The sequence below is a fragment of the Nyctibius grandis genome, chromosome 4 (genome assembly GCF_013368605.1).
Source record: "Nyctibius grandis isolate bNycGra1 chromosome 4, bNycGra1.pri, whole genome shotgun sequence".
Taxonomy (NCBI): domain Eukaryota; kingdom Metazoa; phylum Chordata; class Aves; order Nyctibiiformes; family Nyctibiidae; genus Nyctibius; species Nyctibius grandis.
In genome coordinates, this window is record NC_090661.1 from 31244588 (window position 1) to 31271352 (window position 26765).

At 40.3% G+C, this 26765-nt stretch overlaps 1 protein-coding gene across 3 annotated transcripts in view; it reads left to right on the forward strand.

Annotated features, from left to right (window-relative positions):
• The window catches only part of MIDEAS (mitotic deacetylase associated SANT domain protein), a 57385-nt gene that overhangs the window by 11306 nt on the left and 19314 nt on the right, over positions 1-26765 (forward strand). For 2 of the 3 annotated variants that reach the window (XM_068398867.1, XM_068398866.1), the window contains exons 2-3: positions 18605-20293; positions 25949-26269. In XM_068398867.1, coding sequence (XP_068254968.1) covers positions 18839-20293; positions 25949-26269 — 1776 coding nt within the window. In that variant the 5' untranslated portion in view covers positions 18605-18838. Of the gene's footprint in view, positions 1-12002; positions 12060-18604; positions 20294-25948; positions 26270-26765 lie in introns of those variants that run through there. The other variant, XM_068398868.1, reaches the window with a different exon arrangement.

A 26765-nucleotide genomic window follows, 5' to 3' on the forward strand; every position in this document is an offset into this window, starting at 1 on the left:
AAGTACAGTTTGGAGGTGGAACGGTTATTCTGTGTTTAGTGACAGTTAGAACTGAGTTATTGTAAGTGACAAAATTTGCTTAGGAAAGTGCTCTAGATTAAGTGTGGGATGCCTGGCTGTTTACAAGTAACCATCTGAGCCGTACAGCTTGGATGCATGGAGGGAACGTGAAAATCTATTGACATCTTTAGTTACTCAACTAGTTTATTTTTGGGAGCTTGTGAATTGGCAGGACATAGTGACCCTGTCTGAAGGGGGAAAGTGTAATGACTTTGAATGCAGGAAACTTAGTGCCTATTTTGTCAAGTTACTTGCTACTATTCCTTTGTGGCAACTATAATGGAGATTTTAACCCTGTGCTTTGCCACTGAACATTTTTACATAGTGTTGATATATTTTAATGAAAATCCAGTACTATTCTCTCAACATTAAATGGCTTAACACATCATACATTGAAGAGTATGAGGTTTTCTTGTTTGAAAAAAGGGAAAAAGATGGTTTGGTGGTAGATTGCTCATTTGTAACCCTTTGTAATGCTGTACCCTTCGTTCAGAATAGCTATAGCTTGGATTCAGAGTTGGTCCTGGGCACAAAATACTACAACGTAGAAAAGAAGGAGCTCTCTTGCACATAGGTGATATGGGATAGTGAACAAGTAAAGAGCTGAGAGAAGTTGTATTTATGTGCAGAAGCACAGCTGTATTTTGCATGACACTGATACTGCTTTTGCACTATGTGGCTGGACAGACACAGCAAAAAGCATCAAAAACTGACAGTAACAACTGCAAAGTCTTGCGGAAACTTTCCCCTTCCTATTATAAGTTTTCTGCACATGACTGATTTGCACAGAACTATTACCACTCAGCATAGTGCATAAGAAAGTACGAACAAGAAAGCTTTCTTCTAGCGTTCTCCTTGAGGCTGCTACTACAGTCCTGGTTTGGAGAGCTGATACAAGGTTGCATGGAGTAACTGGGGAGTTTATTCTGGAACAAAGTTTTCTTTTGGCTTTCAATATCCTGTATGCTTACACCATCAGAAATTCTCAACTGAGTCCTCATTTTAGTTGAAAACTACTTCACTGCTGGAAGGAAGTTGCTTCGAAGCATTTTACTTAGTGTTGCTTGCAGTTGCCTTACTGAAAAGTTAAGGCTGTGTTCATTACTGTTAATCATTCCATATCCCTTTATTCATTCACACAATTCACCAGCACTGCAGGATTTCTTACAAATGCTGAATTTTGAGAACAGATGACTTACCAATCACTTTGAAGGGAAAGAACCACTGATTTGATTTTTGTGTTATACAAACAAAATTTTAAAAATGCCAACAGATGAAGAAATAAAGCAAAGGTTAATACTTGGCATGCTGATTGGACCATGGAGACCATTTTGCATTAAAGGTGACTTCGCCCCCATCCCTTTTTTTTTAAATAGAAGTAATTTTTAATTTTTTTTTTTTTAAATAAGGAAGATCTGGAAAACTCATATGCGTCTGGAACAATGTCAACTGTCAGCTTATCTGTTCAGCAACAGTCCCTTACTATTATTAAATACAATTGCTGGAAAAAAAATTGTCTTGGATCTCACATCTTAATTGAAGGCAGGATTGTTAATTTATATTTGAAAATTTTTTTTTTCTGAAATGTCTATTAGATATTAGTTTCAAACAGTATGAGTTCTTTTTTTCAGTACCCTCTGCTAATTTTCATTTCATTTTAATAAATCTATAACTTGCTTATTTGTCTAGTATTTTAGATTAGCTGTTCCTAGTTTTAAGAATAAAAGCTTCCTCCATCACAGTAACTTTTAAAAATTAGAATGTTTTTGGCTGAAAAATCTTTTTTTTCCTCCCTTTTGTAGATCACCTTAAATACAGGTTTAACAATGACAAACACCTTATTGGTTAAAAATGAAAAAATATATAGTTGTACTTCCATGTTGCATAACAGTGTGCTGATAACTGAGAATGTTCTCAAACAAATTGAATTTTTGGAGGTGAAAAAATTCCGAAGTCCTTGATGCATCTCTTACAAGAACTTCTTAAAAGCAAAATAACTGTTTTTATTTCGAAGTTTAAACAAGGGAGTGTTTTTACAATTCCTTGATGACTACAAAGACATTATTAATATGCTGGAGCCTTCATAATTTAATCAGATTGTTTGTGTAGTGCTTGTTTTTTTGTAGGGATAAAGCATCATTTTAAGAAAAAAATTATTTAAGTAAACTACTTATGAAGAATTTCTGCCATTTAAATTGGTTCTTGCCTGCAGTGTAGGTAGTCATGTAAATGTATGCATGTATACATACAGTATAGGTGGAATGTATAGCCAAGATAGAAAACAGCAGATTAGTGATAACAGATGTTGCTTATTGTTGTGACTTCAAAAATATGTGCTTTGCAAATAGCAGTTATCTTCTCTTCTTGCCAAACAAAATATCCAAATATAGACGGGATGCTAGTGTAAGGGAGAACACCACCTTTGACCAGGCTGCAACTATGTTATGACCTTAACTTCATTGAAAGCATTGCATCTTTTGGAAGCTGAGGATTAAAGCAGCTGAGAGATGCTTTACTTCAGGGTTTTTCTTCAGGACTGTGGGTAGCAGTGTATGAATCTTTAATATTCAAAACAAGACAACAAAAAAAAACCCTTCCCTGTTAGTGAAGTCTGAACGCTGTGATGGAGCTAGGCTCTTTTTAATCTTATTTTTCATTTTAGGGAGCTTGCTTTCCTTCTAATGCAGAAGTTGGAAGGAAGTTGTGTATATTTGTTGCTCATGGAAATGCAGAACAAGTAGTATAAACAGCAGAAGGGGCTGTGTATTAAAAAAAAAAAAAAATCCTCATCTAAGACCTAAATGGAAGGAATGTATTCCAGGATGCCTTTATGTGCACTGCTGGGCAGGGTGCAGGACTCCATGCTTGTGCTGCAAACATCTATCACCTCTCCTCTTTGCAGGGGTGTATAGTGCCTGACTGGGTCTGGAGGGGCTCTAAATTAAAGGGAGGGTGCTCCTGGATGTCACAGCAGCTGCAGCCACAGGTCATGGCATGCCAGGCTGCCTGCAAGGGCAGGGGGAGATGCCAGGTGCCCAGTTCGGAGGGCAGCCTGTGCTTCGTGAGTCTGGAGAGGGTGAGCTCAGCTGCAGGGTGGACACAAACCCTTTGAGAGATACTGTTTCTTTAGGGTATCACTTGGGTTCTTGCTCAGCAGCTGATGCATTTCATTGGGAAATGCAACATCAGAAAAGCACACTTTTAGACTCCAAGTGGCTTTGGAGCAGCTGTACTACGGCTAAATAAATATAACCCTCTGTAAGAGGAAATAACTTTTCTACGAGATATATGCACAGATGGATTGTGATCATACTGAGGCCAGCATTTGCCTCAACAAGAGAAAAAAACTTTTTTGTAGAGAGCTATAAATGGAAAATTGTGCTTACACTATCTTCTCTTGCAGCGATTGGAGAACAGTACTCCTGCCTAGCAGGAACAAGATAGGCATCTTAGGGAGTTTGAAAAACTAAAGGAGCTAGGGAGATACAGGCCATAAGTTACAGCAGCAATGTACATCAAAATGTATTGGTCCCCAGATGCCTACAAAAGTGTCTGTGAGCAGTTCTTTTACAGCAGTGTGAGTGGACCCGGATAAGAGAGATATATGTGCCAGAGGTACTAACATACTGGATGTCGATATGCTTAAAGAGAGCAGAAGAGGAGAGCCTTCCCCTGCCAGGGGGAAGCCCAGTGTCTTGCTGCCTCCAAAATACAGATTTCATTTTGGATAGGAAAATAAGATGATTTTTTTTTTTTTTTTTAAAAAAAAAAGCAAATTTGGAAGATATTTAGTAATTACAGGTATATGTCCTAAAATATTTGATAAGTAGAGCAAAGTACAGAGCTAACGTTATGTGCGGACAGCACTTCACAGAATCACAGAATCACAGAATGTTAGGGATTGGAAGGGACCTCGAAAGATCATCTAGTCCAATCCCCCAATTTATGAGAGCTGCTGCTTCTTCAAGAATAAATTATGGTGCTAAAATAGTGGATCTAGTATAAGATCATTCCAGGATTTTTTTGGATTTGTTTTTTCTTTAATGAATGAGGAAGTTCTTTAATGAATACTTTAATGAAGTATTGTTCATCACTTCCTCTTCAAATGCTAAGACACTTCAATGAAGAGGGATTTTGCTTTAAAAAGGCAGCTTCAAACTGAAAGCAAACTTCCAGATTAAAACACCACCCTTGTGTGTCTTAAAATAAATGGATTGTATCTCCTGACAGAAATTGTGCCAGTATTCAGAGGCCTTAGGGCCATGTGATGGAGTCACATGCCTGAAAGATGGAAAAGTGACTTTTAAGTTAGTGCATGTGTTTGCAATTGTACATCTGTCTATTTTTCTTTTTTTTAAAAAAAATATTATTAAGCTTAATGTGGGAGGGAAGAGGTGGTCGGTGATTACTTTTAAACACTGAGGTTTTCCAGAATGCCTGGGAAGGACATGGTGCTGCTTTTGCAGCGCACGTTCGCTGAGGTCCGTGCGGCAGAAGAGACTGCAGCAGATCTCTGGCGAGAGCTCGCTGTGCTCCACGGGCCAGTTTTCCACAACCCTCAGCAAATTGGTCACCACTGATTATATTTCCACATGTCGATTTTGTGCATGAAGGTACTTTAGGGAATTGAAGCCCAAATTCAGGAGTTGGAAGGTTAATTATTCCCTTGCCTTTTTGCGTCTGTGTGCGACTTGCTTGGAGGGAGAGGGGGGAGAGTGTTAACGATTTGCAAGTGTACATCTCCCCTCATTCCTCCCCAGAATGATTGTGGGAATTATTCCTAGGCTGGTTTAGTGAAACAGCGAAGTTGCCCTCAATAGTAGAGACTGTTGTAAGTACACAGGTTAGCAAGAAACACACAGTGGGTGAATATTGTCACTGAAGAGTTAGTTCTCCACAATGGACAGGAAAAGAATGCGTCCATATTCGGCTGAGGAAATTTTTACTGTGGCAGCTAGGCAAGCAAAGTATCTTTATTGCCATGGACTTTATTTTAAACTGTTTATTCAAAGACCACCAGTCTTTTTACTTGCTTAAGGAATTAAAAGCTTGAGAAGTTGGAGCATGGTAAGCAATTTCCTTGTTTAACGTTAGAGTTGCAGATCTGCTTCTTTTAGAATTTGACTAGAGAGCTAGTGAAGTGATACTGGGAGTTGAGCAACTGACAGGTGAGTTTTTTCTAACTGCTGCCATTAAAAACCTGAACGTTTAAATCCCATGTCTACTGAATGTTAGGGGGAGGTATATGTATGAAATATTTCAGTTGATTTTTGAGAATTCACAGTCCTTCAAACTATAAGCAGTTCCTCCAATGATATTGAGAAGTTTGGCACGCAATATTCTCTATATCCAAAAAAAAGTAGTGTTGATTCCACTTCACCATGCAAATATCTGTGCATAAAATTAAAAGACACATATTAACAAGTGAAATATTTGGGAAAACCTTTTATTTCTTAAAGGAAGGGAGCTGAGAAGTATAACTAAAATGGTAAACAACTTTTTATTGGTTGTAGCTTTTTTGTGTCCGTATTTGTCCTATTACTTTCAGATAAGGTAGAAGTCAAAAAATTATATTAAAGAAATCACCAATTGTGAGAAGCTACTTTAAAAAAAATGCACACTAAGAGTTTATTACATTTGCTTAATTGGATGGGTGGTTGCTGTATTTTGAAACAGCTTGTTCTGCCGTATCATCTTTGTGGAACTAAGTATATTTAACTGGAAGGCATCATGTTCTAGAAAATGGACAAAGTGTACTGGGAATGTAGGTGCATGAGGAAATGCATCTGCAGGGACTGATACACTTCTGGTTTCAGAAGGGATATACTTTCTTCTTCCTGCTAGTTTTTTGTCATCTCACCTTTTTCTCACGTGTTAGCTTCTTACATGGTGCAACATGAATGGAAACGAACCATTGTACTTGACCTCAATCTAAAATCGGAAGTGGTAAATTCTTCAGCTCTGGGCCTCTCAAACTGCTTTTCGGGGGAATCCCTGTCTGTGCAGATGCTACTGTGAAGCTTTATGCCAACACCAGGGTCACTCATCTTGTACAAGGTGGGCTGAACCAACTTATGTTTAGAAATGGCTGCAATAATACAAACTTAGCCTGCTACATGCAGGAACTATGTACATGAAGCCATTATTTTATCTGAACTCTTTTTTTTTCCTGATGGTCTTATGTGCAGGTAGCGATGAGTGAATTGTCTTCTGCTTTTTTGTTCAGTTTGGTGGTGCTGACAGTACTTTCGTGACTGATTTGGCAGATTTTGTCTGCAAGGGAACCTTTTGTGCTGAGTATTCAAGATTCTTAGTAAGGAAGAGAGAGAACAAAGCCACAAATATAAGTGGTGGGAGATTTAGGAACAGAATTGACTTACCTTAATCTACTGTAATAGGTGAATTTCATCATAGTTATGTGCAAATTAGTACTTGTTTTTTATTTCTAAGTAATACTGTGACTTAGCATGCCACATGCATAACTCTGAAGGCTTTTTTTTTTTTTTTGTAAGCAGCTTTTATACATACATAGCTTTTTATGGAAAGGGGAAAAACAAGACTTGCAATTTCATCTCTAGTGTTTGCATTTAAACAACTCTGGCCCCTATTTTGTTTTTTCCATGACACTATTATATTTAACAACCAAATGTGTGATGGTTCTGCCCCTCCCTTCTCTCTCTCTCCCCCTTTAAATGACAGAAATCCAACGTTTGCAGCTGCAGAGCAAAACAGGGGTCGAGGACCATGGTGCCCCCCCACCTCCGGGGCCTCAGAAGGGCCAGCAGTGGCAGCGGCAGAGCCCCTTCCGTGGTCTGCTGAAAGAGCCCTTGTTCCTGCAGACCAACTGCTGCGATCTCTGCTGTGTTCATGCTAAAAATCAGTATGAGTTTTGCTCTTAACTTGGCTGGAGACAGGGTTAAACAGAAGATCCAGTTAGAGGGTTCAAGGGGTGGAAGCTTGTCCCTGCACGGGTGGGCTCTGAACACGTGCAGCTCCGATGTGTCTGTTTCTTGTGGGCCTGAAAGCTGTTTCTTATTTGTGATACCTGAGATGTTGCAGTTGTGGGAAAAGAACAAAAATTATTTTCCCTTGGAGTGGTTGTCAGGAAGGAGATTGCAAAGATGGGAGGAATATACATGTCATGGTAGTTGCTAAAAGCACTGTCTTACAGGGTTTAAGAGCTCCCCTTTTTTAATTATCTGATTCCAAAGTGTACTTTTATGCTTATGGTGGTCATAAGTGACGTAAACAGATGAAGAAAATATGTATCAAAGCTAATCTACTTATAGCTATAAATTAATATATTCCTTCCCAAATGTTTGAATTTGTAATTGCATGCAGGGAAGGGATTTGATGAGGTTATTCAGCATTGTTACCTAATCCCTAGACAAAATTAATATCATGTTTGCACCTGAATAGGTCTGCCTAGTATTCCTGAATTGCTCTGTGTGTCCCCTGGACACTGCTGCAGCCAAGGCTAGTGTATCACTATGCATTTATACCTTATAGGTGACGACTCTAATAAAAGCTAGAAAAATATTTTTAGATCTACAATACACCTGCATTGACTGCTGTATGCAGTCAATAATATGATAATAAATAAATAACAATATAATAATAAGTTTATTGTTATGCATGACATACAGTCTCATGGGCTGAAATAGGAAGAAATGTTTGAGGGAGGTTTAATTCGCACTTTAGCCATCCTTAGGATGGGATTTCAAACAGAGTAAGAGACTAAAGATGATTGAAAGGGTCGGGCACTAGCTTGACACTGAGTTGGGTTCCCTGCTCTGTCATAGACCTCTTCAGGCAAGTCAATTCATAGTCTCTCTCTCTGACATCAGAAGCTGTGGGACCTAAGTTGAACTAGTAAACTGTTTGAAATAAGGGAGTGCTATCTAGCTGGTGTGGAAAAATCCTTTAGAATCCACTAGATGCGTTATGGGTTGTAAAGGAACATCAGTCTCAGAATTTCTTTTTCTTTGGTGTGAGAGGATCAGGTTATGGAATCCATACACCTAAATGGATGATTAGCTTATTAGCCTTTCATTCTGAGAGTGAAAACTATATTAGGTAAGGGATTTTATTTTTTTTTAATGCTTAGTGATTTCTTTTGGAGACAGTCAAGTGTTTAGCACTGATCCTCTTATTGGCTTTTCTAGTAAGTTGCTGAGTGACTTTCCAATTATTTATGGCCTGTTTTTTCACAATTCGGAAGGATTTACTGTTCCTGTTAATAGCAATTACATAGTTTGTATCTTTAGCAAATACAGCTATTCAAAGCATAATGTGGGATTATTGACCCAAAATATTATGACTTCAATTAGAATGTATTTATGTTGTTCCAGGACTCACAGAGTGAACTATCTAAGTGCAGTAGGAAATGTAAAGGCATGTTATACTTCTCATCTGCTTAACACTCATAGAATTCCATGTGCAGGTGGATTAATGCATAAACTTTTGTTTTTCCTGTAATATTGAACTTGACCACTGCGACCTTAATTTTGTATTTTACTAAGAACTGAGTCTATTGCTCAAATTAAAATAGCTTTGTAAGGGTTCTTAATAGAGGGCACTTTTCCTCATGCTGTTAGTGAGTGACATTTTGCCTTTCTAGTTATAAAGTGCAGGATGCATCATTTGTTTGGTTTCAGGTGGGCTTGTTGAGCTGAATCTTTAAGAAGCTTCTGATGTTGCTCTGAGTAAGTATGAGGCTGGTGTCACTTATGCCCAATTGTGGCAGTGCTTTATAATGTTAGTAAGGATACAAATAAGCCACTACAGAAATGGAAGAGGCTCGCTTTGTATTTGATCCAGTATTGGTGCCAACCATCTCCTCGCTCTTTCCTCCACTGTGAAATCACTGTGGCTAAAAGGAGAAGACTGGGCAGGTGTCTGGCAGGTAACTGGCAGGGAGATCTGAATCTGGGGGCCTGGAGAGTGCTCTGATTCTGTAATTAAAGATTAAGAAGTCGGGGTGCTCTCTGGGCCCCTGGATTCTTTAAACCTTGCTGGTTTCTGCCGTGTGATGATAGGGCTTGCCCATGCCTTTCACTGTTCCTACGCCCAGGGTTAACTAGTGTGCATTTGCTTAGCTTCATTGTTGTAATGCCTGACAGCCCCAGTCATGACCAAGACCTTACTGTACCTTGTAACAGACCAGCACAATAAAAAGACCCGTTTATATTCAACAGTGACCACAAGACTTCTTAAAAGACATAATCTTAGAAATTTGAACTAAGGCCCTGTCAGTGCTGTTAAAGACTGACTACTTGAGTAGTTTTATAATAGATTAGCTCAGTCAATACTGGGCATTTGTCTGGCTGCAAATGTGTGGATGTGGGCAAACCAAGATCACTGCTTCAGCTTGGATAACTGATGAAAAACAAAAAGATATTTCTGGGTTGAGTGAGGCAAAGAGAGGCATATGACAAAAGAACAACTATGTTATTAGTTGTGTGACCTTTTTCCTTCATTTTTTGACCACCCTCTCTCTTCTTTGGTTATAGCTACCCTGTTGCATCATGTCTCAAGTTAGACTTTTAAGCTCTTTGTGGAAGAATCCCTGTCTAGCCTGTTAGTGGGTACTGTTAAATGTCATACAACTTTCATGACCTCAGAATATTTCATGAATATCAGTGTATTGGGTTTCAGGTATTTTTCTAATTTGTTGAACTGATCTGAAGTAACTTGCTTAAGATGCATGTCTGTAGCAGAGCTGGAAATTGATCCCAGATCCTCTGAGTTTCTGCCTGTGCTTTTAGTCCCAGCTATTCTCCAGCCAGGCTTGGGTGAGTGATGATGCCTGCTTGGTGGTGTCAGGAGTGTCTTTGCTGAGAGCTGTGTGGTCTAGGTATTGAGTGCATTTATGTCTTTTCATGAAGAAACCTCTAGAAATGGAAAGTATCATTATCTCTATGAACTTTCCCTTTCTCTTCCCTTGTTTCTAGGCTGTTACCTCTTCCAAAGCCTTGAAGGAATCTGAGAAGCACTCAGACTGTGGGATTCCATACACTGGACACCAACATATGTCTGGTTTTGTGATGGAGTGCTGGAGAGGTCACGATGGAAACAACTGAACCCGCAGCAATCTTTCCTGTTGCAGCTCAGTGCAGTCAGATGTGTTTTCTCCTCAGGGCTAAAGTGCAGAGAGATTTGGTCTGTCTCTGGGGTGTATCCATGCAGTTCTGTAGCTGGTGTGTTTGTGGCGGGAGAGGCAGAGTGAAGGACACGTTGTGGTTATGTCAGCTATGTGAATGCAAGGGCAGGGAGAAGCTTTTGGCCTGCTCTTTGCCATTCTGACTTTAGAGCCTGCTGCGATTCCTGCATGTTGGAGTCTTGGTCTCTGTTGCTAGCAACTACCTTCCCTGACAGCTCCAAACAAAAAAGCTTAAGATAGCTATCTAAGTGCTTACAATTAGAACTGTTAACCCATTTGCAGTGGGAAAGAATAGTATGTTCATGTAACTTTACAAAGCCCAAAAGCAGCATTTCATACTCCTTAATTGCTGGGCTCTTTCTGCACTCTTAGGCTGCCTAAGCCTCTTCAGAGCATGGTATTTATCATGATGACAGTTCATAATAACTAATATTCCTAACTTCAGTGCAGTTTATAAACATTAACTAATTTAAGAAATGTGCCATATATCTATTTTGTTAAAGGGTAAGCCTGCACTGTGTTGCAAAGCCATTTGTAAAGATGAGCCTTCCTGCATGTTTGCTTACAGAAGTCCAGTTTACGTAGCTGTCTTTTTCTCATAGTTCTCTCGAAGAACTGCATGTTGTTGCTGTGCAAGACTAAAGATGAGCCTGGTGCAAATCATGGCTCTTTTGTTTTCGTGAGATGGGAAAAATTTAAATTATTTTGGAAATACCACTCAAAAGTTTGCTTGAGGATACATTAAATTGAGGATCTAACTGTAGTACCTGTTCAATAGCTGGTAGAAATAACATTGTCAGTTCCTCTAAAAATAAATCAGGGTGGGTTTTTCTTCCTTTTGTTGCTTGTTTAATAATCTGCTAAGTTTTGAAATTCCAGTCTGTCTTTTAAATAGCTTTTCTTCCTCAACCGTGCTGATTTTGTTCTAGTAGAGCTGTATGTGTAAGCTAGGTTTTGACTGGCTCATTTGTTGTAAGGACAAGACTAATGAGCACTTAATGGACATTTTCTTCGTAAAAACTTTTTGTGTCTTTCTCATCCCTTTAAAACAAAATTGTGTGGAAAATCGCAGGTGCGTTTTGGAAAAGTGAACCTCCAAAACTTGTACTGAGTTTATAGCTTGATTTGAGGAAGACAATCCAAAATATAGGTTATTTTTTGAGTGTTCCTTGAAAGTACACAACTCCCCTCTCATAGGACTGTTACCTGAAAACTTTCTTTTGAGGCGCATCTGGGGTGCATCAGACTCCATAATTCAAAAACCAAAAATCCTTCTTTGTAATGTCCTGCATACTAGAACAGATCTGTGGAGTTTAGATGGAATGTGGAAAATTGTGGTGATAGGGGATAAATAAAGCCATGTCCACGGATGTAAATAGTAGGTCAAAATATAATCAGAATGCATGCTTAGGTGAATTTTAAGACCATTTGAACAGAAAAGAACGCTGCCCAATTAAATAACATCCGTGAGAATACATTTTCACTGCTTCTCCCTTATTACAGCCTTTACTGTAATAGACCAAAATATTTTACGTAAGTAGGATTTGTATTTTTCCTTGGTTTGATTAGTTCATGAGATGTAGTTAATATTTTCTTCTTGGGTATGTATATTTTTCCCAAACAATATGGTAATTCTACATTTTGTGTTATTGTGCTTGCTGTAGGTAATTAACCTATGATGCTGAGTGTCAGGATGGTCTAGGTTGGAGCAGTAGTTTGTCACATCTGGTGGTGTAATACAAGCTACCTGATTTTGCTGGTACGTGGTCCTTCAGCATGACCATTGTCTCCCCTGCTTCACATCACAGAGCTCATGGATTTCACTTTTGAATCTCTGGTTAGTATGGTTGTTTAATACAGCTTTATCAATTCCCAGCCTCTGAAAATGGGAAAGTGAAAGTGGTAGCAAAGTAATTTCAACCACGCTGTCCTCAGGGCAGAGGCACCCTTGAAGACAGTCACAGCTTCATTCTTTCTCCGCAATAGTGCATAGGCCATAAACATAGGCCATAAACATCTTCGATGTGTACTTCTTACACAGGTACGCGTTTGCTAGCCCCAGGCAGGCACCTTCAGGCAACAGTGGAAGTTGCTCTTCTTGGATGCTGTGTTTTCCCTTTTGTTGTTGTCTGTCTGTGAAGCAGCTTTCCTTTCATCTCTTTGACCCTGTTATGGGCATGCTGTAAAGACTTCCTTTTTTGCTATGCAATGTTGCTCAGTCGAGTATGCCTTCCCCGTTTTGTAGGCTTTATTGATTCTAGGAGTTTCATCTGACACAGTTCCCTATATTAGTTTCTTACTTGGAGTTGTTGTGGGGGTAACAATGATTGTTACCTACTCACATTCTTTTGTAGTGGGCTTCTTTTAAACTGGAGACTGTTCAGTTGGTTGTTTTTGCTTGTTCACTTTGGGCTTCAGCTGCTGCCCTTCTGTGGTGCTAGACTCCTGGAAAATACGCCTTTCGCTGTAGAGACAGGCTTTCTAGGTATCTGTGGAAAATGCCCTACTGTTTCGGATGAGGTGACAGGGACATAAAACCATCATCCTCCATTTATGTTTTTGGCTTTCTTGGACAATGTTGTGTTTCTCAGCTGCTTTGAGCTTTCCCCTGCCTTTCTTCAGAAGATAGATTGCTGTGCTTTGCTGTATAGAATTTACAAATGTGGTGGTCTGTTTTCTGTTTTTTCTTGTTCCCTCCTGGGGCGATGTGTAGGGAAGCTGTGCTGTTATCCTTCCTGTTCAAGGTGTCTGAAGGTGGTGAGTGGGAGGTTGCAAACAATCTGCAGGAATTTTGATGTAGCTAACTATCTGGAAGAAAATGTGACAGAGTGTGCAGGAGAGGCTTTTGAGGGAGAGATTGAAGTTGTTTTCGTATACAGCAGGGTAAGCATAGGATACGGATAAGCTGTGCTATAAGCTTTACAAATCTTCTACCAAACACAAAAACTGTCCCATGTTTTCGTTGCTTTCTTGGTTCATACTCAAGACTGTTGCAATAGGTAGGTGGTGGTTTCATAGGGGCGAATTTCTGTTAGCTGGAACAAGTTTCTTGTTTGTGATGCCCTGTCAGTCACCAGTCACTTTAAAAAAACAAACCACCAAACCCAGAAACAAAACCTACCCTATTGAACTCCCTCTGTCCTGCTCTTTCACTGGAGGAATTAAATTTTCTTTGCCCTTTCTGCACATATGTAAATAGTGCACCCAATTTTTATCTTTTATATGTAGGTTTAAACCCGTGTTTTCTTGCAGGATTGGAGGGGAACCGGTAGCCAGTATCCTATACTCTGTTCTTGATTTTTGACCTGGTTTGTTGTGTGATCTTAGAAGTGAATTAGTTCCTCTTTTTTTGTTCCTCATTAGTAAAATGTGTGTCATGATTCTTTTAACTGTTTCATAAATGTGGGATTTGACCATAATAATGAGCAAATTAGAGAAGGAAGGCTCGATTGCTCTGTCTCAGGACACTGAGTAGCAGCTTGCTGCATTTTACTTAAATGTAAAAATTGTTCTTGGAATCTGTTCATCATCATTAAGAGTAATTGGGCTTCTTACAGCACAGATCAGTAATTTGAGTTGCTGGCAGCAGGAGGATTTAGTGAGAACTGATTCTCATCACTAATTTGACAGATTTCCTGTAAGGAACTGTGACAGCATTGTTGCAGTGAAGGCTGAGAGAATACATTAGCTAGAATCCAGGAACACTTTATTTTTCACATGAAAAAAACTAAAATATGAGTATTTAAAAGCTAAGATTAAAGTGGTGAAATAGAAGATGGTCTGTGACCACTTGTTATTTTTTTCTGCGTCCTTAACTTTGCCAAGGTTTAAGAAGTCAAGTCTTTCCTGAGTCATTTCTGCAGCATTCTGTCAGGGAGAATTGTGTGCAAATGATCTCAAAGGAGACTAGGAAAGAGCAAAACTTAAACCTGTTTATCGTGCCAAATATAGGTAGTGTAGCAAATGAACTAAGCAAAGCACCGGACAGTGCAGCCCTCAACAAAAGGGCTGAAGAGTAGAGTTTAAGGTTGCTACAGTGTGTGCAGTCATGAACTCAATATGTGAAATTGTAGAAATATGCATTTACTTAGTGAAGAGAGTATTTAAAGAAATGGCATAATGGTGAGTGGTTATTAAATATACAGGCAAGAAGTTTTAGAGGGAGATAAAGATATTTTATATTAAATGGTTGCAATGGAGTGTTTTTAATTTGTCCTCTTAATCAAATAACCTGTTAACTTTAATTAAAAAAGGTTTTATAGCAAGCTGTCCAGGCTAATGATTAACTGAGACAAGATGGTTGTAACAGATAGGGATGTCTTAACAATTCTGCAGAACCTCCTTTGGGTTGAGTAAAATCTGCTAATGGGTGCTCAGGGCTGGTACCAGCCTAGTGGAGTGGCTCTGAGTGCTTGTGCCCTGTGCTCCTCAGATATCTCTGCTTTGAAAGGACTTAATTAATTTGAGAACATCATCCTGCATGCAGGCAGAGATTCCTCCTTAGTGCTGTTGTTTACTTAAGTAAGTCCTTCAGGAGACTTTGCCTAAATTTAGCCCACGTGGTATTTTATATGTGTTTATGATTTTCTTTAACACTTTAGTGCAGATATGCTGGAGAAGCTTTAGCTAAAAATGCTAACTTTAACTTCTCTCAGTAAGGTGCCATAGGTTACTTTCCTTATGTTTTTTTTCATTCCAGAAAATACTGCCTGAGTGCCCATTGGGTATATGTGTATTTAATTTGACATTCTTTTTCAGGTCTAGAAGAGAAAGCCTTGCAACATGAAAAATTCCTTAGCAATCTGAAAATATTTACAGTATTAAAGGAGATGACATACAATTCATATTCATCTGAAGAAAGATTGAGAGATGTCCTTGCATGCCAGAAGTTCCTGGAAGTGAAAATAGTTGATGATGTTGCATGCCAAATCTTAGAGTTATTAAAACAAAATATACTGATGCTAGGTTCTGCTTTTTCTCTGTGCAGTGTAAAAGCAATGCAAGGTATCGTAACACTTCAGTATATTTGGAGGCAAGACGCAGTATCTTCTGGGAATTACGGTATCAGAACTGGCTCCGTGCTTTATTCAAAGGCAAGAAATGGTCAGGGGCGTACTGCTCCAAAGCACACTTAAGCCTGGAAGTGTGTTGCCATTTTACTGTGCTATTGCAGGCTGACTCTTGTGCTGAAATTAAAGTAAAACAAAACATAAAAAACCCCAAAGCTGGTAATTGGCTAGGGTGATGATAATGTGAGCTCATCCCTCAACCTCAGGGAGGGAAGCCTGCTTAGTCATAGAGCCAGCAGTGTTCAGCCAATGAAGCTGCCAAGTGTGAGCTTTCCTGGAGCGTAGTCATGCTGCAGCTTGAACATCTATCACTTCAGCTTAAACTATGGACTCTTATTATTAGGATGACCTACAAGATATTTTTCTGCAGTTTTTCTGCATACAAAGAAATTCTAAAAAGCTAATTTTGTGATGTTTTCTTTTACCATCTAATCTTGGACGCACCAGATTCTCTTTTTTTCTTGGTGATCTCTTAGTTAAGATTTATTTATTTTTGCATGCAAGTGGGAGAGCTGGGATGTTTAATAAGCGTGTTTTGTTCAAAGCACCTTAAATCTCTTTCCTCCTCGGTAATGTCATTTTCACTATCCTGGTTTTTCTACTGTTGTAACTTCAGTTGTTCTTCAATCACTACAGTATTCTCAAGTGACAAGATAACTTCCCTAGGAGGCATATAATATTTTTTAGGACTCCCTTTATGGAACACACAATTACATATTCCTTTACATCCTTTAGGTTATCCCTGAACTTATATTTTTTGTAAACTTTGCGTCTTAATACTTTTGTTACATCTCTTTCCTGGATGGGTGAGGTTCCAAATGGGTCTGAGTTAGGCTTTGCAATGCTGGTGGCTTCTTATCCAGTAATGGAAAAAACAGAGCCAAAGTCCACACAGGTGGAGGTTTGGACAGCTGTGCTAATGCAACGCTTTCTCACTAACCTGGCAGCCCTCTTTAGAAAGGTCTTCTGAATACTTGTGTATGTGGTAGTTGCAAATCTCGGCCACCACTATTAAGAACATCATCAGCTGTTTGTTTGGGGTTTTTTTCTTTTCGTTTTTTTTTTTTTCTTTTTTTTAGAAGGTTTAGAAACAAGGACCCTTGAAGTTGTATGCCAGCTTTTGGGCAGTTATCGTTGCATTCTTCCTCAAAGTGTAGAAAACCTACAGCAGAGCTTCTAAAGGTTGTCTGGCAGGTTTAAATTTGATGTAGTGGTAATCTGATATACAGAAAAACTTGCATTCTTTTTATCAGAATTATGTGACTGATCAATACAAAAGCACACAGAAGCATCAGTGGAACGAAAACTGTTACAAGGTTGACTAGTTTATGGAGAAAAACAGCTTGCGATGATTTCAGAAAGTAAGATAGTGTGGGAAACCACTGTTAGTAGTATTACCTCAGGTATTGTGGTTTAGCTGTTAGCTCTTGTTACATTTGTAGCAGTGCTGCAAAAAGCGAGGAGGGAGAATAACATTAATGCTCCTGAAAGACATATAGCAACCTTTCCACCTCTACATTTTTGCTACCAGGGATCCAGTTTCCTGCTGTAGGATGTTTTTTCCTTTCCTAATGAAGTTTCGAAATAGGAAAAACTTACTTTATGAAATCGTCATTTGTGTACTGGTTGCAATTTAGAGAGAATTTTCCATCTCACGTGTCCATAATTTCTCCTAGAGTTATTTTTGTCCTGTTGAGAGAGGCCTGGAAAATGAGCTGAGATGTTGTGCTTAGAGTGGGGAGGAACGCCCTGGCTCCGTGATACAGGGTGGCAGAGGTCCATGGTTTGTAGCCAGGGTGAAGGGGGAGGGAGCGTGGGGGGAACAGCTATGTAAGAGCCTGAGGAAGTGAGTCACTTCGGTCTGAAACACAGGCCCATGGTTCCAGTAGCACTGATGCCAAGCTTGGCCTCTGAGGTGGAAGTTGCGTAAGTTAATTTAAACTCTTTGTCTTTTCCTCCTCCTCATCATGCTCCCAACCCCGCCCCCAGTAGTAAATCTGCACTGTAGCCATATCCGTTTGGAGGAAGCTCAGGGTACAGGACTTGAGTGTGTTGCGTGCTTTTGTTTTATTATTTTGCACTTGAGAGATACATTGATTGCAGGTTTCATTGGAGGAGATGTGTGTGTTAGTCTTACCTGCTCCACTCAAGAGAAACTTGATTGTATAGCAGAAGGGATGCAATAAGAATAGGCTTTAACAGTTATTAAGATCTTTCTGAAATATATTGGCAGTGTGATTTGGAGTGGAACAGAGTGCATATTGAGAAGAGATGGCAATAGAGACTTACACTTATTAAATTAAGTGCTAGTAGTAGTTTAAGAATTTAATTAAATTTAAAACTAAACTTCTTAAAGGTTTTAAGTGTCCTAATAGAAATACTAGTGTATGTCTTAACACATTAGACCTTAATCCTGCAAACTAGGCTTTTAAAGCCTAAGTTTGTGGATAGCTTTTTTCTGTGGAAGAGGAGGGTAGAATTGTCATAGACTGCATGTTCCGGAAAGGCTTTATTCTATTATGTTTGTAGCTTTACACTGACAGATATTTGCTGGTGTTTGGGAGCAGCTGTAACAATCTGTCTGAACTACTCTTCCATGAGTGTGACCTGAGCAGGAGCAGTTGCTTTCAGCTGTTAAAGAAAGCATCTGAGAGGGCAGCAGGTTGAGCAGGCCCTGTCTTCAGCGCTTGGGTGCTTGATGGGCAGTTCTTAATTGGAAAGCAACTGTAAGGATTGGGGGAGGGAGGGTGAATGATGGGCTGCTGCCTGATCCTTTCCTTCAAAACACTGAATTGAGCATCTTGCTGCGTGTTTGGCTGCAGCCTTCATGTACATGTGTGTGTTTTAAATGTCTTTGGGAAATGTGGCCTGACATGTTATTTTACTTTTGGCGAGTCATGAGGGTTTTTTTGTTTGTGTTTTTGAGTTCAGATTAAAAAACAGATTATTCTGGCTACAGGAAGACATAGAAGTAATTGGTCAGATGAGAGGGAGTTTAAGAGAAAAACCTTCAGGATGATCTTGAGTGATTAGTCAGAAGTCTGTGTGCAATTGGGAGTTGCATCATGCAAATACAGTGTGATATCTGTTTTGTAAAACTAAGTTGTTTTGTTTTACATTCTTCTAGCAGGTCAGATCTGTTATATCTTATATAATCTTATCTTCAGATAAGATATTTCTTATCTTCAGATGTTGTCCTCATCTTCACTTCCATGGGAAATGAGACAGACATACACATTGTTGCTTATCGCGTGAGGGTTTATATGCCGGTTATGTCTGTTGATGATTCATTGCAATTGCTTCTCTATTTCAGGACCTGTAACTAAGTGGACCCTACTGACCTCTGAACCACAAAGGATAAGAGTGAAAAGAAGTGATAGAAGCACACGAAGAAAAAGGAAGTGAATGCACTTTCATCTGGACTTCTTTCCTGTCCTTTATTACTAAAACTGATGGAAAAGAGAGACTTCTGTGCCTTTCCTCCCCCAACCCCAGGGATGGGTGGATTGTAAATACGGTGTGTGCAGCTGGGAGAATAGACTGAACCATGAATCTTCAGGCTCAGCAAAAGTCTTCAAGCAAAAGGACTGGGAAACGAATTGCCTATTTTAATGAGCAGGAAGTAGGTGTGTCATCAAAAGAACCACAGCAGCAGCTTAAGGAAGGACAGTACTATGGTCACGGAGGGAATATACCGGTCTCCCAAACTATGGAGATTTCTCACACGGGAGGATTAACAAGTGCCCCCAACAATGTTGCTTTGATGAACTCTGTTTACAATCAGGATAGGGGAGAATCAATGATGATGTCCCAGACGGTAACAGCTGTCAAATGGCAGAATTCTCTAATGGGAAACCGTTTGCCAGAGAGGGGTGATAGCCACTGGCAGTCTCCACCTTCAATGTGGAACCACAGTATGGTTTTTGGGGGCAACCCAAAAGGACCCCACTCCAATGCTGGTGCCCCAGGCTTCTATGGCCACCCAGAAGCCCTTAAAAGAAATCAAGAGAAAGGAGTGTTCGTGTCACAGCTGGACTTGTATGGAGATGCTGTCCAGCAGATGATGTCCCAGAAGGCTCAACTGGAACAGCAAGCCCTGGTTAGACAGCAAGCTCAAATGAATTCTTTTCATCAGATGCAGAAACAGCAGCAACAGAATCAAAGTCTGCCATTACAGCCTTTCCAACTTGCCTTTGGTCACCAAGGCCAAAAGCAGGGTCTTCCTGAATTGTTACATGTCTTTCAAGAAGCTCCAGCTTCTTCCAGTCCAGCATTTACTGCTCAACAAAAACAGCAAGCTCTTCCCCAGCTACAACTGTTCGAAAATTTCTATCCTCAACAGCAGCAGCAGCAACAGGCCACACAAGCCTTTGGTCTGCAGCAAACTACTTCTATAGCACAGCCTCATGTGGCAGCTGCAGCACCCCAGCATCACATGATGGCACACCAGTTTCAGCAAACAGAGAGGAACCAGGAACTATTCAAGGCTCTAACAGAGCAGAACCAACAGACTGTGCTACCTCAGACCCAGATTCCCTTTCCAAGAAGGTCACGGAGACTCTCCAAAGAAGGTGCCCTGCTGACATCTGCAGGAGAAGTGTTGGCTTCCAAGCAGGCAGAAGAACAACCTAGCAATTTATTTGTGCATCATTGGCAAACACATCAGCAAGAGGTCCCATTACAGCAGCTGCCCGAATCACTGGCCCACAACAAAAGTAGCTATTTGCACCCCAAGAGAATGGATCTGGGGCAGAAGGATGTCCTGGTCAATAGTGAGCTGTGCCAGATGGAAACAGACAGGCAAGCCACAGCCCAGAATGGTAGAGATGGGGAGAAACAGGCCACAGCAGCTGAAGAAAACACTCAGAGAACTAATGATTTTCAGGGTGCCAGAGGTGGTGTAATCCAGAGTACACGACGGAGACGACGTGTTTCTCAAGAAGCCAATTTGCTAACTTTGGCCCAAAAAGCTGTTGAGCTGGCTTCTCTTCAGAATGTAAAGGTAAGGTATACATCCTAAACAATATAGCATGTTTTAGACTACAAAACAGGACTGAAATGAAAGGAATGTATGTACATATGCAGGATAGGATGGTATGTTGATGCAAAAACTGTTGTAGTACAGCCAGGGCAGCTCTGGAATCATGGCATGTAAGTTCAGCTACTGTAATTCATAGATGTGGGAGAATAGACATCTAGTGCAGTGGAACCACTTCAGGGCAGTTTTATTTCACTAATGCTGAATGAGATTTTAGCCCAGGGCTTCAAAATATGGGCATTTTCAGCTTAGGCCTCAAGCTGATCAGGGACTTAGAGAGACAAGTATAAGCAGTTCACTTGGTGTCTTTTTACCAATTTAACATTCTCTTCCTTTTATGTTAAAAGACTGCTGCTTACCTGCCAGCTTTTCAGTTGTAGTGCTTGAAGTGTTTCTAAATTGTGTTATCTAAAACTCACATAATGCAATTTACACGTTCAATATTTCCCAAATATTAAAAGCCTGAGGAAGCTTCACTTACGTGAATAACTTACATCAGGACTAACAAAGGTCTGTCTGATGGCGGTATCCCTTTTCTGAGAGTGACCTGCACTGTATGTTTAGAGATTGGTAACCTGAGGACAAAGTCTGCCTGTAGACCTTCTGTGGGGCTTGGTGGGGAAGAAATTCAGTGTTGGCTGATTAGGCAGCTCATTACTCTCATCCTTTTGGTGTCCCATCAATCTAAACTGAACAGTACATATTCCATATGGCAAGACGACAGGGTTCAAAATCAACTAGCCTAGTGTTGAGATTTTTGGAGTTGGGTGGGGGTTTTCTGAGGCTCTTTTTGAAGGTTTTCTTTCAGTTGTTGTTTGACTAATCTTTCATTGAGTGCCTCTCATGAGGAGTAAAGATACAGTTTGGAAGCTTTGTTGCCAGAGGCTGATGAAATACGGGTGTTAGAGCATGAGCGACTTTTACTTACAGTTTTGCCACTTGAGTCGCGGCCCAGTTAGACAACAAAGGGAAGGGAGTTTTATTCCCTCTCTTGTTGTTGTCATCATTTTTTTCCTAGTCTGTCTGTGGCCGTGTTTTCCAATCCCTTCCTTAGACGGATGTGCTGTTTGAGTGAAAGAACTGAACTAATAAGCAACGAGGCAAATATCCATAGCCTACTCAATCTCTTGCACAGCAGACAGCAACCAGTGACTGTTGATGCTGTCTTCAATCCTTTTTGCTCTAACTCCAGTTGAACAAGCAGATTTGATAGAAAATCAGTAGCAGTTAGCAGCATGAGCTATTTGCTCATACTCTCCCAGCCATTGTATGATTATATTGCAGGAAGGCCTACAATTCACATTGCAGTCTGATCACCAACACAGTGTCAAGAAAAAGCTAATAGAGCATCTAGAAAAAGGCTGTGAGAGGCAAAGCAAGAAATTAGCCCTTTGAAGGCATGTCTGCTTGCAGCTTGATTCATAATGTAAAGACCAAACAGAGAAGTGTTTTGACAGATGCTGTTTTGTTCTTTGCAGTTATGCAAGCAGCTTGTTTGCTTCCATGATGGCACTAGCAGAAGAACTCTATATTTGGATCTCTTCAGGCTTTCAATGTGAGGTTTTGAAAGATGTTAAAATTCTTACCTGAGGTCTGATGGCTTTTACTTCTTTAAGGGGGCTGGATATCATATGAGAGAGAAAAAGAAAACATGTTTACTGGAGGAGAGTGGTCTGCTTCTCTTATCAGTGTCTTTGTTATAAACAACCTAGAAGCCTCCTCTAGCATAGGTTATGTGAAGAGCGTGTAAGAAGGCCACAGGGTTAAACTATTGATGAAAGAAGATACTTTCATAATTTGAACCAGCTGTTTGAACATTCCAGTGTAGGTGTGTGTATCTTATGCAAAAACAGTATTTTGGACAGCAGTATCTGTCTACATGCGGTGTCACAATTGATGCTTTGCACCAGAGCTGCCCATCACACTGTGCCTGCCTTTTTCAGGTGGTGCAAGCTTATTGCTGCTTACAGGCTGCAGCGGATTTTCAACTCTTAGTTTTATGGTTTCATTTCACATATAACTCTTACATGCAAAAAGGTGGTGTAATTTGTTTTCTTTAATAGCGCAGAAAACTTTTCTCAGATCTGAAATGGTCATCTTAAGGGTGTCTGGATTTAACTGTTCCTTTATGGAAGGGAGACAGAGGTCTTAGTTACCTGGCCTCTTTCCCCTGGCACAGGGCAGGGCACCAGCTGCCACACACAAAAAAAGTTGTGGAATTGCAGCTCTGGGCTCACCTCCTTCACGGCCAAGCTTCAGTTTGACTGCAGAGAGAAGCTGCCTTTACTGTTAGCAAGATGATGCAGAATGATGGCAGAAAGCACTGTACAGGCAGGTGTTTCTAAAAGGCTGGTGTGGTTCCTTGTCTGGTCACAGCAGTGGCCGTGAAACAGTTCTTCGAGCTATTGCAATTGGGTTTTGTCTGTGAATTCTAAATTTTTTGGAAACCACTTGAGTGATAGACAGGATCAATGCCAAAATGACTGATTGGTTTCTGTGGGTGTCCTGAAGGACTCTAGATCACTAGTTCATCCCTCAATATTTATGCAAGAGTCTAAGTGGAAGTGCAACAAGTTGCACTTGCTGGAGTTATCCAGCAGCCCTCCTGCCCCAAATTCTGCAACAGAGATGCTGAGCTAGCTGAAAATCCCCTAGCAGTTCTACAAATGAAGGTCCCATCCCTTGTTCAGTGACTCCTTTCTGCTCACCTCTGAGCATAATCAAACAGTTGAGAAACTATTTAGGGATCTGAAACAAATAGCTCAATTCCAAAATCAGTCATGTCCCCTCTTAGTAAACCTTAGGTATGTATGATCCATCATGACCAGAAAAGCTCTGGTGTGGACCAGAGCATCTTTAAGGATGTCTTAGCTATTTATGTTAAGTTCCCAGTGGTGCCTTCTCTCTATCTCTACTACTGTTCAGGTCACCTCCTTCCTATTTCCTCTTGAAGGGGGTCACCTCTCCCATCATCAAGGAAGAGCGTGCTTTGCTTTTTATCTCCCAATCTTGAAAATAAAATGAGCATGGTTAACTGATTGTATGGCCAACGAAATGTGACATCTTTTGTGTAACTAGCTGCCTTAATTTCCTTCTTGTAGTCAGGAAATTAGTTCATATGTCTTGACCTACAGAGATCTGTGTAGCACACAGGAAGTATCTGAGGTTTGTAGATTGGTCAGAATTGGTGCTTGTTCACATATTCATATTGCCATTACTTGTGTGATTGACGTTATTCTCTCAGGTACCCAGAAAGTATGCTAGAGTGCTTGCACTAGTAACAGCTACATCAGGAGGAAAAAAAAGTGACCTGATTAAAACCAAGACTGTTCTTGGCAGCAGTCTGAAGAATCCAGTATGAATGCACCGCTCTAAACAGTGGTACAAAACTGTCTACTGTGGATCTCACTGCTAGAAGAAGACCCCTAACTAGGCTTCACTAATAAGGTGATAACAGCATAAATTTCCCTGGTGAATGGAGGCCCACATATAGCAGCATGAAGCCATATGTGAGCTGCTGCTTCAGGTATGAGCAGGACTAGTAGAAGTAGGCATCTGCTTCCAGTAGCTGGCCTGTTTATATGTTTAAAAAGGCATCCTTGTTAGGCTCTCTTTCCTGAAGTAGTGGAGGGAAGCTACGAAAATTTACAAGAGCCCCTTACTATCTAGAGGTAGTGGTCCCTAGTGACATATCTGTCAGCATGATGAATGCCCTCCAAATCCAAAATTGGTAGTCTTATGGGGAAGTGCAGGTGCATATCACCAGCCTGTAGTGAAGGGAGGTCCTCAGAGCTCATTAATTCCTCCTGCAGCACAATCTGGGGCAGCTGATGCCCATTGTGACTTTTCAGTTGTGTGTTTCATCATTGCGTGGTGGGGGCAGATATCTCCAGTCTCTGTGAAGAAGCAGTCAGACTTCTAAACTGCAGTGTCACTTATGGGATAAATCTTTCTGTGCACACTTAGCCTTACTCTAATAAAAGATCATGGAAGGAGGCAGTCCTAAATCTTCTGATATGATTGATTTTATTTGCTGAAGCTTGGCACCTAGCTTTTTTTGAGGGCTTAGTGTTTCAGAGTGGACCTTTTTGCTCTTAAAAGCAACCAAAACTACCAGGACTTTCATTTGGAGAGAGATCAGAGCACTAACTCCAGGCTCGGACTGATGCATCTTGTGACAATACAGTTGCGCTTCCCTCAATATAAATATAGCATCGAAGTGGGACTTCAGTCTAGTGTCCTTCTAGCTATCATGGGTTGACTCTTCATGGGCCAGCTGGAGCATGTTCTCTCGCTCATCAGTGAAGGTGGCTTGCTTGGTCTGTGACCACAGTGCAATGACTGGGGGGGGGTGTCTGAATCCTTATGACGGAACCCGCTTAGGCTAGCTTTTTCATCAGGATTGATGAAAAGGTTCCTGATTAAAGGTTCTTTAATCAGGATTGATTAAAGGTTCTTAATGGCACACAATGGATTATTTTTGAGGACTTCAGTAAATATCTGCAAAATTTTGGAAGTCCAGGTTTGAGACCTCTTGTCATACCTGAGAGATAATGTGCCTTAGTTTCTACCTACAAAACACAGCTGTTCAGGTAGATTCCTCAGTAGATTGTGGCTCTGATGGAGGATGAATTTGCATATCTAATCCTATCCAAAGGCTTTCCAAACAGAGCTCTAAGAGAGAAGTTCTGAAACACCAAAAGGAACATCTTCTACAGCTTCTAGATTGCACTTCATCAGAGCTCAAGAAGGCCTCTTACATCCCTGAAGAGAGGTGTTTTTGAAAGTTGTACTTTAACATCTGGCTTCTAAGTGAGCTGGCAACTGCTTTTGAATTGAGAGTGGAATAAACACGTGGATAGTCATTTGAAGGACTAGAAATCACTGATCTAACAATACCTGGAGCCATTTGGCGTTACAGTATCCATGTGTTTATTCAGTAACTTGTCCTCCATTCCCGTCTGCTTGGAGCTCAATTTTCTAGGGTTTCCATGAGTAAAAGAAAGCAGAGACATGGAAGCTGTGATACCAATGCAAAAAATGCCAGCTTGCAGTTATGCCTTGTTGATTCTGCTGAGCAAAAGTCCTTCAGGCTCAAGCCTGGTTAGACAACAAACCTCAAAGGGTCCGGTTATAATAAGGAAAGTTGCTTCTGTCATGTAAATCAGAAAAAATGCAGCAAAAAGCTAGCTCTGTTTATGAGAGATTTAATTAAGATTATCATGGTTCAGTCTTTCCTGCAATGGAAGTCCAATAGTGGAAATTTATAACCTGCACCTTATGATCATTACTAAAACTGAAGAACTTTTGTTGGGAGTTATATGGCGGGACACAAATTCATCTGGGAAATAAAATGTAAAACCATAGGTAGTGAAATGATACTTAAGAATCATGTATACAAATATTCTAGCGGTTGAGACTTCAGGCAATCCTCAGGTAATTCTAAGAAACTTTGGTAACACTTTTGTGAAGTATTCTTTTTCCTCCAGTAAAATTTTTCAAAATCCATTTCAGCTTGCAAATTGCATTGAGAAAGTTGATATACACTGAACATGAGATATCATCTGATTTATTTTGTAAATACTACAGAACTTCAAAAGAATCTATTTTTCTTCTTAGGAACTGGATACTTCAGAAGACAAGAAGAGTGTGCTGATAGCAGCTCCAGGACCTACAGCTTCAAAAAGTGTTGTGGAATTTGCTGGTTCTTCACCAGCTCCCAAAAGAGCCCGGGAGGATAACAGCCTCGTGCCTCTTATCATTCCTGTGTCCGTGCCAGTGAGAAAAATTGACTTGCAGAGCCTTGGAAAGGAAAAGTCTGAGGATGGAAAGCTTCAGAGAGGCCAAACAAATGATCGAGCTCCTTGTGAACGCAAGCCTTCTGTGATAGTCACTCGAAGGCGATCTAATCGTAGTGCTAACATGGAGACCTCAAATCAGGTATGGATAGACTAAGAAACCAAAGATGAGCCAGATCTGTTAGATTTAGTTACGTAGTTTTTATCCATAAGCTTTTCTACTAAAGTAGTTTGCTCTCAAGGCTTGAACTTGGAATGGATGTAGTCTGGGGACTGTGGGTTTTTTTCATCATAATATTGCCATATATTTGGGCATCACTGACTTTTCATGACCTACAGCTAATGCTAGTACACCCAAGCAATACCCCACTGCTAAACAGTGAATAAAGCCAGATAGTCAATAACACTAGAATAAATAGTCAGAGTAAAGAATGCTTCCTCCATACATACATAGATGATAATAAATTGTGAGTAGTGCACATATCTCTGTATATCTGTGAAGAAATCTATGAAGATTTATTCTCATGGAATTGAAATCTCTTTACTGAGGTTCTGAAGGTCAGTACTTCAGTGTTCCCCTTCAGTGTGGTGCTGTTGAGTGGGTTTTTGGTTTTGTTTTTTTCTTTTGTCTCTTCTAC